Source organism: Neolamprologus brichardi, chromosome 16 (assembly GCF_056152115.1).
Source record: "Neolamprologus brichardi isolate AB-2024 chromosome 16, ASM5615211v1, whole genome shotgun sequence".
Classification (NCBI taxonomy): Eukaryota; Metazoa; Chordata; class Actinopteri; order Cichliformes; family Cichlidae; genus Neolamprologus; species Neolamprologus brichardi.
Window position 1 is genome coordinate 9,923,744 of NC_142119.1, and position 18,779 is coordinate 9,942,522.

General features: G+C 42.7%; 2 protein-coding genes across 2 annotated transcripts in view; one reads left to right on the forward strand and one right to left on the reverse strand.

The window, feature by feature from the left end:
* The first annotated feature begins 7,251 nt into the window (after positions 1 to 7,251).
* LOC148098146 (olfactory receptor 6N2-like) lies at positions 7,252 to 8,211 on the forward strand. Its single transcript, XM_087830153.1, has one exon. The coding sequence runs from the start codon at positions 7,252 to 7,254 to the stop codon at positions 8,209 to 8,211; it is 960 nt and encodes a 319-aa protein (XP_087686279.1).
* Positions 8,212 to 12,571: 4,360 nt separating this feature from the next.
* LOC148098147 (uncharacterized) overlaps positions 12,572 to 18,779 on the reverse strand; it is a 65,856-nt gene continuing 59,648 nt past the window's right edge. The window contains exons 8-9 of the mRNA XM_087830028.1: positions 15,097 to 15,112; positions 12,572 to 13,032 (exon numbers count right to left, since the gene is read on the reverse strand). Coding sequence (XP_087686154.1) covers positions 12,572 to 13,032; positions 15,097 to 15,112 — 477 coding nt within the window. The remainder of the gene's footprint in view (positions 13,033 to 15,096; positions 15,113 to 18,779) is intronic.

The window sequence follows — 18,779 nt, forward strand, 5'->3', positions numbered from 1 at the left end:
CAGCTCTTTATCCTCTCAAGGATACTTGAGGGTGCATGGGAGTTTCCCCAACCAGTCTACATGTGTTTTGTGGACTTGGAGAAGGCATTCGACCGTGTCCCTCGGGGTGTCCTGTGGGAGGTGTTGCGGGTGTACGGGGTGTCTGGCCCATTGCTACGGGCCATTCGATCCCTATACAACCGTTGCAAGAGCTTGGTTCGCAATAAGTCGGACTCGTTCCTGGTGGGTGATGGGCTCCGCCAGGGCTGCCCTTTGTCACAGATTCTGTTCATAATTTTTATGGACAGGATTTCTAGGCGCAGCCAAGTGGCGGAGGGCTTTCACTTTGGTGGCCTCAGAATCTCATCTCTGCTTTTTGCGGATGATGTGGTTCTGTTGGCTTCATCAGGTGGGGGCCTCCAGCTCGCACTGGAATGGTTTGCAGCCGAGTGTGAAGCAGCAGGAATGAGGATCAGTACCTCCAAATCTGAGGCCACGGTTCTCAGCCGGAAAAGGGTGGAGTGCCCACTCCGGGTCGGGGATGAGTTCCTGCCCCAAGTGGAGGAGTTCAAGTATCTCAGGGTCTTGTTTGCAAGTGATGGGAGAAGGGAGTCGGAGATCGACAGACATGATTGGGGCTGCGGCTGCAGTGATGCGGACGCTGCACCAGTCCGTCATGGTGAAGAGGGAGCTGAGTGTAAAAGCGAAGCTCTCAATTTACCGGTCGATGTACGTCCCTACCCTCACCTACGGCCACGAGCTGTGGGTAGTGACCGAAAGAACGAGATTGCGGATACAAGCGGCAGAAATGAGCTTCCTCTGAAGGGTGGCTAGCCTCTCCCTTAGAGATAGGGTGAGAAGTTCGGGCATCCGGGAGGGGCTCAGAGCAGAGCCGCTGCTGCTCCACATCGAAAGGAGCCAGCTGAGGTGGTTCGGGCATCTGACAAGGATGCCTCCTGGGCGCCTCCTGGGTGAGGTTTTCCGGGCATGTCCCACCGGGAGGAGGCCCCGGGGCAGACCCAGGACACGCTGGAAAGATTATATCTCTCGGCTGGCCTGGGAATGCCTTCGTGTTCCCCCGGATAAGCTGGAGGAGGTGCCTGGGGAGAGGGAGGTCTGGGCCTCTCTGCTTAGGCTGCTGCCCCCATGACCCGGCCTCGGATAAAGCGGATGAAGATGGATGGATGGATGAATAAATTAGTAGAAGTCTTTCTTTGATGCTGACAAGCATGTGGATATTCATCACAGTGTCTTCTGTTTTCTCAGTTATATATATTTATGCAGCTAAATAAGCTAATTAACATTTACACTTCTCTGGGTAAAAAATTAGTTTTTTCTGTTGATCCTATCATCAGAACATTTTGAAGCCTTTAATTTGTCCATCTATCCATTTGGTGTATCTCTTCATGTAATGTGGTAGGTATTTGTAGAGGAAGGATAGACAGTCACTGACACACGCTCAGATTGTGGCTTGTGATGGTTGACGGCTGACCACATGACCAATTGCAAAATCACCTCCATCAGGTACATAAAGTTTACAATACTTAAAAAAATAGTTTTTTTTAAATGAAAAATTCTTTTGAACTTTCCATAACTCATTATTTATAAACGTAATATAGTGTATTGTATAGTGTAATATAATGTGTAATGTGTAAACTTAATGCTAATTTCTAACTCTGTTAAATTTAATAAATTCTGTTTCCATGAATAGCTGGATGTTAAATGTAATTGTTACACTTTGTAAAACAGAACACCCATTTTATTAAAGATGAAATAATTTAGACAGTTTTTAACTCTCAGTGATGCTGCAGTGTTCATTTGACTTTGAGACCTGAAGCGGATAGAGTTTTGGACCCGTGCTAAGACATTTTTTCACAGATTCTTGAGCACTGTGTACCACATAAAATTGGTTCAAGGTCAGTATGCACAGCCAGAATTCATACATAAGGCGCACTGTTGATTTTTGTGAAAATTAGAGGAGTTAAAGTGCACCTTTATAATCCAAGAAATACAGTAATTCAATTCAATTCAATTCAATTTTATTTATATAGCGCCAAATCACAACAAATGTCGCCTCAAGGCGCTTCATAGATACAGAGAAAAGCCCAACAATCATATGACCCCCTATGAGCAAGCACTTTGGCGACAGTGGGAAGGAAAAACTCCCTTTTAACAGGAAGAAACCTCCGGCAGAACCAGGCTCAGGGAGGGGCGGCCATCTGCTGCGACCGGTTGGGGTGAGAGAAGGAAGACAGGATAAAAGACATGCTGTGGAAGAGAGACAGAGATTAATAACAGATACGATTCAATACAGAGAGGTCTATTAACACATAGTGAGTGAGAAAGGTGACTGGAAAGGAAAAACTCAATGCATCATGGGAATCCCCCGGCAGCCTACATCTATTGCAGCATAACTAAGGGAGGATTCAGGGTCACCTGGTCCAGCCCTAACTATATGCTTTAGCAAAAAGGAAAGTTTTAAGCCTAATCTTAAAAGTAGAGATAGTGTCTGTCTCCCGAATCCAAACTGGAAGCTGGTTCCACAGAAGAGGGGCCTGAAAACTGAAGGCTCTCCCTCCCATTCTACTTTTAAATACTCTAGGAACAACAAGTAGGCCTGCAGAGCGGGAGCGAAGTGCTCTAATAGGGTGATATGGTACTACAAGGTCATTAAGATAAGATGGGGCCTGATTATTTAAGACCTTGTATGTGAGGAGCAGGATTTTGAATTCAATTCTGGATTTAACAGGAAGCCAATGAAGGGAAGCCAAAACAGGAGAAATATGCTCTCTCTTTCTAGTCCCTGTCAGTACTCTTGCTGCAGCATTTTGGATTAACTGAAGGCTTTTCAGTGAGTTTTTTGGACATCCTGATAATAATGAATTGCAGTAGTCCAGCCTGGAAGTAATAAATGCATGAACTAGTTTTTCAGCGTCACTCTGAGACAGGATATTTCTAATTTTAGAGATGTTGCGCAAATGGAAGAACGCAGTCTTACATATTTGTTTAATATGTGCGTTGAAGGACATATCCTGGTCAAAAATGACTCCAAGGTTCCTCACAGTGTTACTGGAGGCCAAGGTAATGCCATCCAGAGTAAGAATCTGGTTAGATACCATATTTCTAAGCTTTTCAGCGCCGATTACAATGACCTCAGTTTTATCTGAGTTAAGAAGCAGAAAGTTAGTGGCCATCCAAGTCTTTATGTCTTTAAGACATTCCTGCAGTTTAACTAATTGGTGTGTGTTATCTGGCTTCATGGACAGATAGAGCTGGGTGTCATCTGCATAGCAGTGAAAATGTATGCTATGTCTTCTAATGATGCTGCCTAGGGGAAGCATGTATAATGTAAACAGAATTGGTCCTAGCACTGAACCCTGTGGAACTCCATAATTAACCTCAGTGTGTGAAGAGGACTCTCCATTTACATGCACAAATTGGAGTCTATTAGATAGATATGATACAAACCACTGCAGTGCAATACCTGTAATACCTACAGCATGTTCTAATCGCTCTAATAGGATATTATGGTCAACAGTATCGAATGCTGCACTAAGGTCAAGAAGGACAAGCACAGAGATGAGTCCACTGTCAGAGGCCATAAGAAGATCATTTGTAACCTTCACTAAAGCTGTTTCTGTGCTGTGATGAACTCTGAAACCTGACTGAAAATCTTCAAATAAACCATTCCTCTGCAGATGATCTGTTAGCTGTTTGACAACTACTCTTTCAAGGATTTTTGATATGAAAGGAAGGTTGGAGATTGGCCTATAATTAGCTAAGACTGCTGGGTCTAGAGATGGCTTTTTGAGTAAAGGTTTAACTGCAGCCACCTTGAAGGCCTGTGGTACATAGCCGATTATTAGAGATAGGTTGATCATATATAAGATCGAAGAATTAATCAATGGCAGGACTTCTTTGAGCAGTTTTGTAGGAATGGGGTCTAAAAGGCACGTTGATGGTTTGGAGGAAGTAATTACTGAAGTTAACTCAGAAAGATTAATTGGAGAAAAAGAGTCTAACTTAACATCAATGGTACTAAGAGTAGCTATAGATAATATTACATCTGTGGGATGATTATTGTTAATTTTTTCTCTAATGATAAAAATTTTATTTGTGAAGAAGTTCATGAAGTCATCACTAGTTAACGTTAAAGGGATGGTTGGCTCAAAAGAGCTCTGACTTTTTGTCAGCCTGGCTACAGTGCTGAAGAGAAACCTGGGGTTGTTCTTATTTTCTTCAATCAGTGATGAGTAGTAAGCTGTTCTGGCTTTGCGGAGGGCTTTCTTATAAAGCAACAAACTATTTCTCCAGGCTAAATGATGATCCTCTAAATTTGTGACACGCCATTTCCTCTCCAGATTACGAGTCATCTGCTTTAGGGTACGTGTTTGAGAATTATACCACGGGGTCAGGTACTTCTGATTAGAGACCTTAGTTTTCACTGGAGCTACAGTATCCAGAGTCGTACGTAGTGAGGAGGTGAAATTATTAACAAGATAATCGACCTCTGTTGGGGTAGCGTTCAGATAGCTGCTCTGCTCTGTGTTGGTACAGGGCATTGACGATGATAACAGTGGCTGGATTATATTCTTAAACTTAGTTACAGCGCTTTCAGAAAGACATCTACTTTGATAAAGTCCACTCTCCACTGCTGCGTAATCAATTATTGTAAATGTAAATGTTATCAAGAAATGATCAGACAGGAGAGGGTTTTCAGGAAACACTGTTAAATGTTCAGTTTCTATGCCATATGTTAAAACAAGATCTAGAGTGTGATTAAAGTGGTGGGTGGGTTCTGTTACATTTTGAGAGAAACCAATTGAGTCTAACAACAGATTAAATGCCATGTTGAGGCTGTCATTTTTAGCATCAACATGGATGTTAAAATCACCCACAATAATTATTTTATCTGAGCTCAGAACTAAATTAGATATAAAGTCTGAGAAATCAGACAGAAACTCTGTGTAAGGCCCAGGTGGACGATAGATGATAACAAGTAAGACTGGTTTCTGAGTTTCACAGCTGGGGTGGACAATGCTAAGCATCAGGCTTTCAAATGAATTAACAGTCTGTCTTGGTCTTTCATTAATTAATAGACTGGTGTGAAAAATTGCTGCCACACCGCCCCCTCGACCTGTGCTTCGAGATTTCTGGTAGTTAGAATGACTCGGGGGTGTTGATTCATTTAAACTAACATAATCATCCTGCTGCAACCAGGTTTCTGTAAGGCAGAGTAAATCAATTTGTTGATCAATTATTAAGTCATGTACTAACAGAGACTTGGAGGAGAGAGACCTAATATTTAATAATCCACATTTCACTGTTTTACTCTTTGGTTCAGATGTGGATACTGTATTGTTCTTTCTTTGTAAATGTTTAAGTTGTTTGTTGCTGGTTTTTAGTTTGTTTTTTGTCTTTTTGGAAGCAGACACAGTCTCTATGGAGATGGGTTTTTGGGGGGGTAGCAGGAGGAGAGAAGCTGCAGAGAGGCGTGTAAGACTGCAACTCTGCTTCCTGGTCCCAACTCTGGATAGTCATGTTTTGAGGGGTTTAATAAATTTGTTGATATTTCTAGAAATGAGAGCTGCTCCATCCAAAGTGGGATGGATGCCATCTCTCCTAACAAGACCAGGTTTCCTCCAGAAGGTTTGCCAATTATCTATGAAGCCCACATCGTTTCTGGGACACCACTCAGACAGCCAGCAATTTAAGGAGAACATGCGGCTAAACATGTCACTCCTGGTCTGATTGGGGAGGGGACCAGAGAAAACTACAGAGTCCGACATTATTTTGGCAAAGTTGCACACCGATTCAATATTGATTTTAGTGACCTCCGATTGGCGTAACCGGGTGTCATTACTGCCGACGTGAATTATGATTTTATTGAATTTACGTTTACCCTTAGCCAGCAGTTTTAAATTTCCTTCAATGTCGCCTGCTCTGGCCCCTGGAAGACAATTGACTATGGTTGCCGGTGTCTCTAGCTTCACATGTCTGAGAACAGAATCACCAATTACCAGAGTTTGACCCCCAGCGGGTGTGTCACCGAGTGGGGAAAAACGGTTAGACACATGAACGGGTTGGTGGTGTACCTGGGGCTTCTGTTTAGGACTACGCTTCCTCCTCACCGTTACCCAGCCGCCCTCTTTCCGCAGCTGCTTGGGACCTGCCGGGGAACAGCTAGCGGGGCCTACGCTATCTTCGGCTGCACCAGCTACAGGGGCCTGGCTAGCTAAGGGTGATAGCAGGGTGCAAAGCCGAGTCTCCAGTTCAGTAATCCTGGCCTCCAGAGCTGCAAATATGCTACATTTGTTACAGATATCATTACTGCTAAAGGAGGCCGAGGAGTAACTAAACATCTGACACAATGAGCAAGAAAGTGCAGAAGGGACAGGTGAAGTAGCCATGGTGCTAACGGGTCGGCTATGAGCTAAGCTAGCGAAACAGTACAGAGACAGTGAGTGAATACTTTGGCTATAAATTAGGTAATGAGTACACAGAAAGTGTGCTTCGGATGAAGCACGTGAAGATTATACTGTGAAAAAAGAATGTATTTAAAATTTGTTAATTAAACTGCTAAGCAAATAAGCTACTCAGAACACCACTGTGTTTGAGCAGGAACAGGAAGCGATACTATACCACAGAGCGAGCGAACACCAAGTGACAGCGCCACCGACAGGCAGTGTTGCCAACTCCTTAGTGAGAGAGAGAGAGAGTATGCATGTAATGCATGTAATGTAATGGTCTTCTAACAGGTACCATTCAGAAAGCATTAAATTGACTGTAGATCGTGCAAAACACAGCAGCTAGACATCTTCTAAAGACTAAGAAAAATTAACATATTGCATTAGAATTGATTTTAAGATTTTACTAATTACCTGTCCTTCATGGCCTGGGCTCAGAATATATACTAGAAGTGCTTCTCCTGTACCAGCAAGCACTTTGGTTATGGAAAGTTATATACAAATAATAATAATAATAATGATATTTTATTATTATTTTATCTACACTACTAAGTCTACCCACCTCTGTATGAGGTATGATGTTAGATGATGATGATAGATCATACAGACAAAAATATCAACTGATAAAGTTTGGTGAAGTTGTTTACATGTTCTTGAAGAACTTAATGAGTCCCATTGAGAATGGGAAGTTTTCTGATAAAACAAAGCCAGAGAGCCAATTACTTCTTAGTTCAGTGCTGGAAAAGTATTACTACAATACATTAAGACTTGTCTTTTCATTTGTTTTTTAATGAATACCATTTGAATGGATGTTGAATTAAATGTAACATTGTTAACTCTAGGTGGGTTTGCAGAATTGCACAAATACAGATATCTTTATTTTGTGGTCATATTTACACTTTATATTCTGATACTCTGCTGTAATTCCACTATAGTTTTCCTTATCTGGACTCACAAAAACCTTCACGAGCCAATGTACATATTTATTGCAGCTTTGTTAATCAACTCTGTTCTTTACAGCATGATTATCTATCCAAAGCTCTTATCTGATGTTTTGTCTGAAAAACAGATGATATCATATCCACTCTGTCTTTTCCAAGGTTTATCATATTACACCTCGGTTGGTTCAGACTTTTTACTGTTGGCAGCAATGGCATATGACAGGTATGTGTCTATATGTAAACCCCTGCAATATCCAGTTATTATGAATAGAATAACTATATATGTATGTCTGATTTTAGCTTGGCTTATACCTGCTTTTGAAACCTCAGTGATGGGTGTGTTGTATTCGAATGTCAAACTCTGTAGCTTTTCTCTGACAGGAATTTTTTGTAACAATTCACTTTACAAGCTTCAGTGTGTGCCCTCGGTCGCAATATCTATATATGGTATGGTCATGTTGATAAACATTGCCCTTCTACCTTTGATTTTCATACTATTTACATACATCAGGATTCTTAGAATATCTTACCATTGTTGTAGAGAAGTGAGGAAAAAAGCTGTAAAGACATGTTTACCCCACCTGCTGGTGTTAATCAACTTTTCCTGTGTTAGTTTCTTTGATATAATTATAGTTCGACTGGATTCTGATCTATCCAAACCTCTTCGTTTGACATTGACGTTTCAGTCAATTTTATTCCACCCTCTTTTAAATCCAATCATATATGGACTTAAAATGAATGAAATTTTCAAACATATCAAAATATTGTTATCAAGTTTAATAACACTGGTATTACTGCCCTATTATCAAATGTATGGCATATAATTTGAAATTGTAATGCAAACTAGATAATGGGGTACCTTTTCTCCGATTTTACATACTAGACAGAGGAAAAGAGATCAAATTTATAGAAATGTCATGACATTTATGTAAATGTTGATTTCTGTTCTTCTATTGATGACAACATAATGGTCATAAAACAAAGACAAACAATTTCTTAAACTGTTTCTGGTAATGTTTAAATTCTAAACAGCTTATATGCCTGCATTTCACATTTTCCCTTTTTTATTGTCAAAGATTTTTATTTACTATTGTATATTCACATAAAAATAACTTAGTAGAAGGAATCAATTAGTAGAAGTCTCTCTTTGATGCTGACAAGCATATGAATATTCATCACAGTGTCTTCTGTTTTCTCAGTTATATATATTTATGCAGCTAAATAAGCTAATTAAAATTTACACTTCTCTGGGCAAAAAATTAGATTTTTCTGTTGATCCTATCATCAGAACATTTTGAAGCCTTTAATTTGTCCATCTATCCATTTGGTGTACCTCTTCATGTAATGTGGTAGGTATTTGTAGAGAAAGGATAGACAGTCACTGACACACGCTCACGTTGTGGCTTGTGATGGTCGACGGCTGACCACATTACCAATTGTAAAATTACCTCGATCAGCTACATGAAGTTTACAATACTTAAAAAAATAACAAAAAAAAAAAATTCTTTTGAACTTTCCATAACTCATTATAAACGTAATATCGTTAAAAACCTTATCAAATCATAAATGGACTGGTACTTTTATAACACCCTTCTATGCACTCAAAGCACTTTCCACAAGAAGTCTTATTCACAAAATAACATATTGTGAATAAATAACATATTCATACAGCACTTTTACCATGACTAAGTGCTTTTAAAATGTTTTTATGGTTAAAATCTATTGTCAACAAGCGTGTTACTGTTAGGAATTTTTTACCCATACCTTAAAAAGTTTCACTTGATGACTGCAAATCTGAAAACCATTTTCATCTGAGCATGTCCTGTTTTTTGATTGTGATGTTCAAATTATTGGACAACTATGACTGGACAGAAATTGTCATGCATTTTCAGCAATTAAGAAATTAAATTTGTGACGTGACCCTTCGGCAGCGATGCCAGCATAGTTTCTAGCTCTGCTCACATAGTCACAGTTTTTCACGTATCCTGTCATACAAGTTAGTTATTTTGAGGCCTATCCTACTATGGACACCTCATTAACCAGAGACTCATGGAAAAGGGAGATTGTTCAATCTCCCTTAAAGAAGTTTAAAGAATCCTCCGTTACTAAGGATGACCTCAAAGAGGTTATCGCTAATGGCTTAAAGCTAGCACAAGTCCCTCAATGCAATAGTTGCCTCGGCAGTCAGAGAAGCTATGGACTCTGTCTTGGTCCCTGCTTTACATGACTTATGCACAGAGCTTCAAAAGACCAATGAAGTGGTAAATGATGTTAGATCGAGAGAGTGGCTACAATGGCTAAGTGTACTCAAGACCGAGTGGATTCAGTGCAAGCAGCTGCATGAGAGGACAATTCAATTCAATTTTATTTATATAGCGCCAAATCACAACAAAAGTCGCCTCAAGGCGCTTCATAGATACAGAGAAAAACCCAACAATCATATGACCCCCTATGAGCAAGCACTTTGGCGACAGTGGGAAGGAAAAACTCCCTTTTAACAGGAAGAAACCTCCGGCAGAACCAGGCTCAGGGAGGGGCGGCCATCTGCTGCGACCGGTTGGGGTGAGAGAAGGAAGACTGGATAAAAGACATGCTGTGGAAGAGAGAGAGAGGTTAATAACAGATATGATTCAATGCAGAGAAGTCTATTAATACATAGTGAATGAGAAAGGTGACTGGAAAGGAAAAACTCAATGCATCATGGGAATCCCCCGGCAGCCTACATCTATTGCAGCATAACTAAGGGAGGATTCAGGGTCACCTGGTCCAGCCCCCATATATGCTTTAGCAAAAAGGAAAGTTTTAAGCCTAATCTTAAAAGTAGAGATAGTGTCTGTCTCTCGAATCCAAACTGGAAGCTGGTTCCACAGAAGAGGGGCCTGAGAACTGAAGGCTCTCCCTCCCATTCTATTTTTAAATACTCTAGGAACAACAAGTAGGCCTGCAGAGCGAGAGCGAAGTGCTCTAATAGGGTGATATTGTAATACAAGGTCATTAAGATAAGATGGGGCCTGATTATTTAAAACCTTGTATGTGAGGAGCAGGATTTTGAATTCAATTCTGGATTTAACAGGAAGCCAATGAAGGGAAGCCAAAACAGGAGAAATACGCTCTCTCTTTCTAGTCCCTGTCAGGACTCTTGCTGCAGCATTTTGGATTAGCTGAAGGCTTTTCAGTGAGTTTTTTGGACATCCTGATAATAATGAATTGCAGTAGTCCAGCCTGGAAGTAATAAATGCATGAACTAGTTTTTCAGCGTCACTCTGAGACAGGATATTTCTAATTTTAGAGATGATGCGCAAATGGAAGAACGCAGTCTTACATATTTGTTTAATATGTGCGTTGAAGGACATATCCTGGTCAAAAATGACTCCAAGGTTCCTCACAGTGTTACTGGAGGCCAAGGTAATGCCACCCAGAGTAAGAATCTGGTTAGATACCATATTTCTAAGCTTTTCAGCGCCGAGTACAATAACCTCAGTTTTATCTGAATTAAGAAGCAGAAAGTTAGCGGCCTTCCAGGTCATTATGTCTTTAAGACATTCCTGCAGTTTAACTAATTGGTGTGTGTTATCTGGCTTTATGGACAGATAGAGCTGGGTGTCATCTGCATAGCAGTGAAAATGTATGCTATGTCTTCTAATGATGCTGCCTAAGGGAAGCATGTATAATGTAAACAGAATTGGTCCTAGAGTTCCTGTGGAACTCCATAATTAACCTCATTGTGTGAAGAGGACTCTCCATTTACATGCACAAATTGGAGTCTATTAGATAGATAGTAAATGGTAAATGTCCTGTATTTATATAGCGCTTTACTAGTCCCTAAGGACCCCAAAGCGCTTTACATATCCAGTCATCCACCCATTCACACACACATTCACACACTGGTGATGGCAAGCTACATTGTATCCACAGCCACCCTGGGGCGCACTGACAGAGGCGAGGCTGCCGGACACTGGCGCCACCGGGCCCTCTGACCACCACCAGTAGGCAACGGGTGAAGTGTCTTGCCCAAGGACACAACGACCGAGACTGTCCAATTCGGGGCTCGAACCGGCAACCTTCCGATTACAAGGCGAACTCCCAACTCTTGAGCCACGATCGCCCACAAGATATAATACAAACCACTGCAGTGCAGTACCTGTAATACCTACAGCATGTTCTAATCGCTCTAATAGGATATTATGGTCAACAGTATCGAATGCTGCACTAAGGTCTAGCAGGACAAGCACAGAGATGAGTCCACTGTCAGAGGCCATAAGAAGATCATTTGTAACCTTCACTAAAGCTGTTTCTGTGCTGTGATGAACTCTGAAACCTGACTGAAACCATTCCTCTGCAGATGATCTGTTAGCTGTTTGACAACTACTCTTTCAAGAATTTTTGATATGAAAGGAAGGTTGGAGATTGGCCTATAATTAGCTAAGACAGACAGATTGACTATCAATCTAAAGAAACAACTTGACCAACTCGCTACAAAGCTCACAGATCTGGAGCACAGGAGTTACAGGAATAACATCGGACTAATTATACTTACCAGAAATGACAGAGGGCTGTTGGCTACATCAAGGCTAATCTCCCTAATGCTGGGCATACACTGTGTGATTTTTGGCTAATTTTGAGACAATTTTTCAGTTTTGCAACCATTTTGGTGATCGGCCCGAGTTTCGCCTTCATCGTGTGTCGTGCATCGTGTAGTATACGTGGGGTAACGAGAAGCGATTAACACCTCATGACCAGCTCCCGATCATCTTTTTTTATTTGGTCGTAAGAAAATCAAACCTTTTTGAAATGCTGTCGGCCGTTGTGAGGGTGTCAACCCAGCCTCTCACACTGCGCATGCGCAAACACAGAAATGAAAGTGAAAAGATGGGGCAGCACAGCAGTGCAGCGTGTGATCTGGACACAAGAAGGCACAACTTGTATAACTTTGGCAAGCTCATCCGAGCCTTTTCGATGTGGCCTCACAATATTATCATGACCACAACAACCATGCATATAGTTGGATGGACATTGCTACTCAATCACAGCTGCCTGATCAACGTTTTTCATTAGCAATTTAGCAAAGTTGATGGTGGTGGTGTGCGTGTCTATGTGAGTGAAAGACAGAGAGGCAGGGACAGCACAAGAGCCAAAACAGTTCAGGGGGCCAGCCGTGCGGACAGCAACGGCGGCGACGGGCAACTAGTTCTCGGGGCCGACCGTGCACACGGCAATGGTGGCGGTGCAGACAAAACAAATTAGGAGGCCGGCCACGCGGAAGGCAGTGGTGGCAACAGAGCAAATCTGGAGGTCGGCTGAGATGCCAGCGGCGGCGACGAACTGTCTCAGGAGGCCGTGACGCCCAAGTAGAGGCCAGGAAAGCGGCCGGCAGAGGCGAAGCGGAACAGGATAAGCCGGAACTGATGACGGTGTGGCAACCGCAGGACCAGACGAGGCACGACCAGATGAGGCAGGACCAGACACTGAAGCTGGAACAGGCGAAGGCGAGGCTGAAGCTGGACCAGACGAAGGTGAGGCTGAAGCTGGACCAGGAAAGGCAAGGCTGGATGAAGACACAGAGGCTGGACCAGGCGTGGATGAAGACACAGAGGCTGGACCTGACGGCAGCGGGATGGCTGCGGAACCTGACGGCAGCGGGACGGCTGCGGAATCTGACGATGGTGATGCTGCAGTTGACGGTGATGCTGCAGTTGACGGTGATGCTGCAGTTGACGGTGATGCTGCAGTTGACGGTGATGCTGCAGTTGACGATGATGCTGCAGGCGGAGATGCGGATGCTGCAGGCGGTGATGCTGCAGGTGGTGATGTGGATGCTGCCGGTGACGGTGTAGAAGTCGCAGGGGATGATTCAGCAGGTGACGGCTGAACAGACTTCACCGGACCATCAGCAGACGCGAGGATGTGCTTGCTGGGTCCTCCAGGACTACCAGCAGACGTGGCATGAGGCTGGACGGGCTCCTCAGGTCCTCCAGCAGACGTGGCATGAGGCTGGATGGGCTCCTCGGGCCCTCCAGCTGACGACACTGAGGCTGGACGGCGACTCGGGCCCTTGAACTCTCAAGGGGTGCTGAGAGCAGAGACTATTTAGGTGAGTTTTCCGGTGGAGCTGCTGGCGCTGGCATCTTGACCTCTAGGGGTCCAGAGTTGGCTGGTGACTGACACCCAGCCTCTGGTGAGGCCCTAGAGGGATTAACTGTCTCTGAGGTGGCCAGCTTAAGAGAACCAGCAGATGTAATGATGAAGTGTGTTCCCTGCTCGTAATGAGACTGTGAGGATGGTGACTGGATGAACGAGTGGGTGGGCTGCTGAACTAGTGGCAACTGAACTACAGGTAGCGAAGATGATGGTAGCGGAGGTGTAACAGGTGGTGGAGTGGTTGACTGAACTGAGGGCAGCTGGGCTGCTGACTGAACTGAGGGCAGCTGGGCTGCAGACTGAACTGAGGGCAGCTGGGCTGCTGACTGAACTGAGGGCAGCTGGGCTGCAGACTGAACTGTGGGCAGCCGGGCTGCAGACTGAACTGATAACTGTACTGCTAACTGTGTTACAGACCCCACATTAAATTGTGGTGAAGGTGTGGATGGGGGGATATGGTCAGGAAAAACTGTTTCAGGGAAGTTTATTGCTTTAACTGAAGGAACCGATGCAGACGAAAAGGCTCCCCTAACATAGTCATTCCCTAAACTCGTAGTGCTAGACTCAGTAACTCCAGGTTTAGAAACAATAGCGTGAACACAGTCATTAACCCTGAATGTGGGCTCAGCAAAGGCAGTCTTTGGAGCAGTGGCCACGGGTGCGACGGAAAAATCATTGTTATCTTCAGAAGACACACAAAAAATAGCTCCAGAAAGTGCAGTCACAGAACCTGACGCAGCAGAAAAAGTGTCCCTTTCACTCACCACAGCCAGCTGCTTATATGTCCTGACATCTGGCTGGGGAGTGCCGCGCCGGCGGTGCGAACGTCGCTTCCTCCTTGGAGACGGCTCCGACAGGCCGGGAAATTCCTCGTCCGGCGGGTCGGATGGCACGTCCTCCATCGAAACGAGTGGGCGAACGGTAGCAGTGGGAGGGTGAAGGTGAAGCTCGTGAAGAACAATAAGCCCAATAACCAGGGGTAACCGGAAATAAGTTGTTGTAGCTTGTCTTCCACAGCATAGAAAAACGCTTCTCCCTCATGCTCTACCCACAGATAGATTAACCTTGAAGCGGAGTCAATAACGGCCTCCTGAAGCTCGCTGGGTGGGTTGAATGCCGCTGGATCCATATCTGGCTGGTCCGTACTGTCACGGCGAGTTGAGTGAGCCGTGTGGAAGAAAGAAAAGGAGGATCCAAACGCAGGCACTTGTAAAGGTGTGAGGGTGGTTTATTAAACACAAAATAAAAATGGAACAGAAGGCTATCTAAACTGAGAACAACTAAACTAGTGAACACAAACCAGGACATGATCATGAAGGAGGATGAGCCGCGGAGAATGACGACGGATGACAGCAGGGAGAACACACAGATGAAGCATGGTGGATACACAGACGGACCAGCAACTACAATAACAGAGGACGCGACTTAAATACACACAGAGAAACACAGGGAGATTAAACACAGGTGGTGGACACAGCTGGGAGTAATTAACGGGACGCGACAAGAGGTAAAACTGAACACATTCACAAGAGATGCAGACCTTCACAATAAAACAGGAAACAAGACTTCACTACACAAAGACGCCGACTTGACACTGAGAGACAGACTGAATATAACACATGGAACCTAAATGCTAAACATGAGACACAAATCCTGAAACACAAATAAACAGAAACATGGAACTAACAATAATAATCATCGTAGCCTCAGAGAACAAAACAATCAACCAAAACATACGAACACAAAACGCTGGGTCGAAACTGACCCAAAACCATGACAGAACGACTCTTAGAGCTCTGGTACATGAATGGCAGAGGAACCAGACAAACACAGTTGTGTGGCTTAAAAGTACTTTAGTGATGTTAAGCCTTTTAAAATATTTTTTTTAACAACACAGAATTACAACAGGTTTTAACAGATCTTCAAAAATAAAAAATTCCCCCAAAGTAGCAAAAAAATAGAATAAAATAAAATTGTGCACAAGTAAAGAATTAGTCTTTTTTAAGTCCAAATAGTAACGGTGGGGCCCATGGCAACGGGTGTATTGCAATAGAGTCCATCCGATGAGGAGTGTGTGTGTGTGATTGTTTGTCCTACCGTACTACTTGTACAGTAGAGGATTGTAGTCGATCAATGTGCAAATGATTGTGCGTGTGTATGTATATCGTCTCCTAGGATCTTGGGTTGGCTCGCCGTCCAGTGAACACTGGAACACTCTGGGTTCTGGAATCGCTGACCTAGTCTTTGGATTCGTCCCATATAAAAACCTGACCTATAAACAATGGTCCAATATATGTCACGAACAATTTAAGAATAACTCTCACAAATTAAACTAAAGTAGTGTCACACTGCAGTAACTACTATTCAGATCAGCTATCATCAATTCAATCATTATCAGTTCAGTCATGTTGTACAACATTAAGATATCAAGTTTCAAAGTTGAAAGTAAGTCTTCAAAATTTAGTTGTAACCTGTAGCCATTCTGCGTTCCTCTGTTACTGCCTCATTTGAGTTTTGGACAAAATGCTGTTATTATGTGTAATGATAATCGCAAACACTGAAATATATTTCTTGCACACAGAAATGAATTTTGTTTGGCAAAATAATTTTCTCCTCAACATGCAACATTTGCGCTTGCAATTTTTTTTTTAGGTGTGCTCAGAATAGAGGCACTAAAATAATGCCATAGAAATATAGAGATAAAATCAAAAGTAGTGAAAAGCGGCCAATTATACCCTGGACCCCAGAGGGTTAATGTCATGGTCCTGGGTCTTTTGATCCAGTTTTTTTTAGTTTTCATACATTTTTGATCATTCTGTATTATTTGGTTCCTAGGTTATTCTGTTCACTATGGTTTTGTCATGGTCCTGTGTTCTTTTGACCCAGCGGTCTTAGTTTTTTTGTGTTTTTGTATTCTGTTCTTTATTTATTCTGTGATTCCTAGGTTGTTCAGTTTTGTTTATGAGATTTCCCCTCGTGACCTTACCCCATGTGTCTCCACGCATCTGTGAGTCCCCATGCCTTGTTTCCTCTCCTTATGTTTTATCCCATGTTTTCCCCAGCCTGTTATGTCTGTGCTCTCCCCGTGTTCTCTCCTGCCCTTCTGTCTGCGCCCCTGTGTACCTCCTGTTTTACTTTGACAGTCTCCCGTCAGTATGAGTCAGTGTTGAGTTACTCCTGCCATGTCTTGTTATGATTATCAGTGTCAGCTGTGTTCCCCATGTGCTCCTACTTTCCTCGTTGACCCTCTGTGTATTTATGTCCGCGTCTCCCTCAGTTCTGTGTTGCGTTCTCCCTCCTAGCTGTGTGATCCTCCCTGTGTCTCCTGGTGCACATTATAATTATTTTTTCCCAGTTTAGTTTTGTATTGTTGGTATGATCTGTTTTCCCAGCAATAAAGCTGTGCTTTTGAGTTTAAGTTCTGTCCCCGTGAGTTTGCGTTTGGGTCCATTCCTGCCTGCCACACAGCCGAATCATGACAGGTTTATTAGATTTCCCCTTGTGTCTTTGCCCTCTGTCTCCCCCTGTGCACCTATGTTTATTTAGTTGTGTGAGTCCTTGTGCCTTGTTTCCCATCCTTGTGTTTTATTCCATCATGTTTCCCCAGCCCGTCAGGTCTGTGCTCTCCCTCGTGTTCCCGTGCTCCATGTAGCCTGCTTCTCCTCCACTCACACATCATGTTTCCTGTTTTATTGTAAAGGTCCCATGTTTTCATGTTCATTCCGTTTAGTCTAGCTTCCCCTGTCTCGTTATGGTTATTCGTATCGGCTGTGCGTGTCCTCGCGTCCCTGTCATCCCTCTGTGTATTTAGGTCAGCGTCTCTCTCAGTTCGGTCCTCCCTCATGGCTGCGTGTCTCTCCCCGTGTTTCCCTGAGTAATTAGATTAGATTAGCATTAGAATTTCCCAGTTTAGTTTAGCATTGTCTTGTATCGCCTTTTCCCCCATTCAGTAATAAAGCTGTATTTTGAGTTAAGTCCCGTTTTCCATGAGTTTGTGTTTGGGTCCTCTCCTGCCAGCACAATGATGTTTCATGACAGTCAAATGAGAAGCTTGGCTCCTAGTGGTCTGCAACGCTGCAAAGTAAACACAGGTTCAGCATTACTGATACTGAGTACAGATTTTGATACTTTTAACTTATTAAGGCAGCTAATATGGCAGAGAGCCGTGTGTCTTGATTTATCAAATAAATCATCATCAATTTGAAAATTCTGAGCACATTTTAATGACAATTAAATCACCTTCCACAAGAAATAGTTAACACAATAAAACAGACCTGTCAGCTTGCCATATATTTAGGAACTGGGTTTCTTTAAGACTTGGAATGTAAATGTAAGTGTCCTTTTTTCTTTTGGTCAACTTCTGTTAATTATTGTGCTATATAAATAAAGTAAACTTGACAGTAAACACAAAAAGGTTATTATATTCAGATATTTTTCATAATTCAAAATTGAGTAAACATGGAAATGACGGAATAGATTGACTGAGTACAATTCAATGGTCCATCTTGGTGGAACAGAACCAAAGCTATGAGAGGGATTACTGCAGAATCCCCCCGGACCCAAGATGCTGGTGGTGGAGATTGCTTGAATGGAAAAGTGGGAGTGATAAAACTTAGATTTAGCTGGCAGCACCTGGGAATGCACAGATATGAATATTCACCTATATCTTGTCGTGGAATTTTTAAAAAATGAAATACAAACACTTGATGAGTGTCTTTGAAGTGAGTTTTATTTACGTTGCAGCAAGAGAGAGAGTCCAGTCAGTCAAAGTCAAGCCAGCGTCTCTAAAGCGGAAGCAGAGCTGGGCTTCCCTTATACAGTCAGGCACACAGACACACAACTCTCATAACTTGTAGCACAACTTATCATTTCCATATAAGGTGTTGATGGTTTATACCTTGGTTCTTCCTTGGAACACACACAGCATCTACTCCGTGAAAGCAGTAAAGCAGTAACAGTCATACCCACAGAGGGATATGTTTTGCAGATTATCATGTTCTAGGGTGGTCTTGCTGTGATGACTGTCTGTCCCACTATGGTTCAAATAAGCCTGTTATATGTGTTATTGTCAGAACAGGTGATCAATACACTAAGGAAAAATAAATTTTCATTATCTCTCTCTACACATTAAAATATCATATGAATCTCTAAGATAATTACGGTAAGGTAATCGGTCTGATAAAATAACAGCTATGATGACTAATTGGGTTGTTATAATACTACAATTTCAAACTCGATAAATATTAACCAGGAA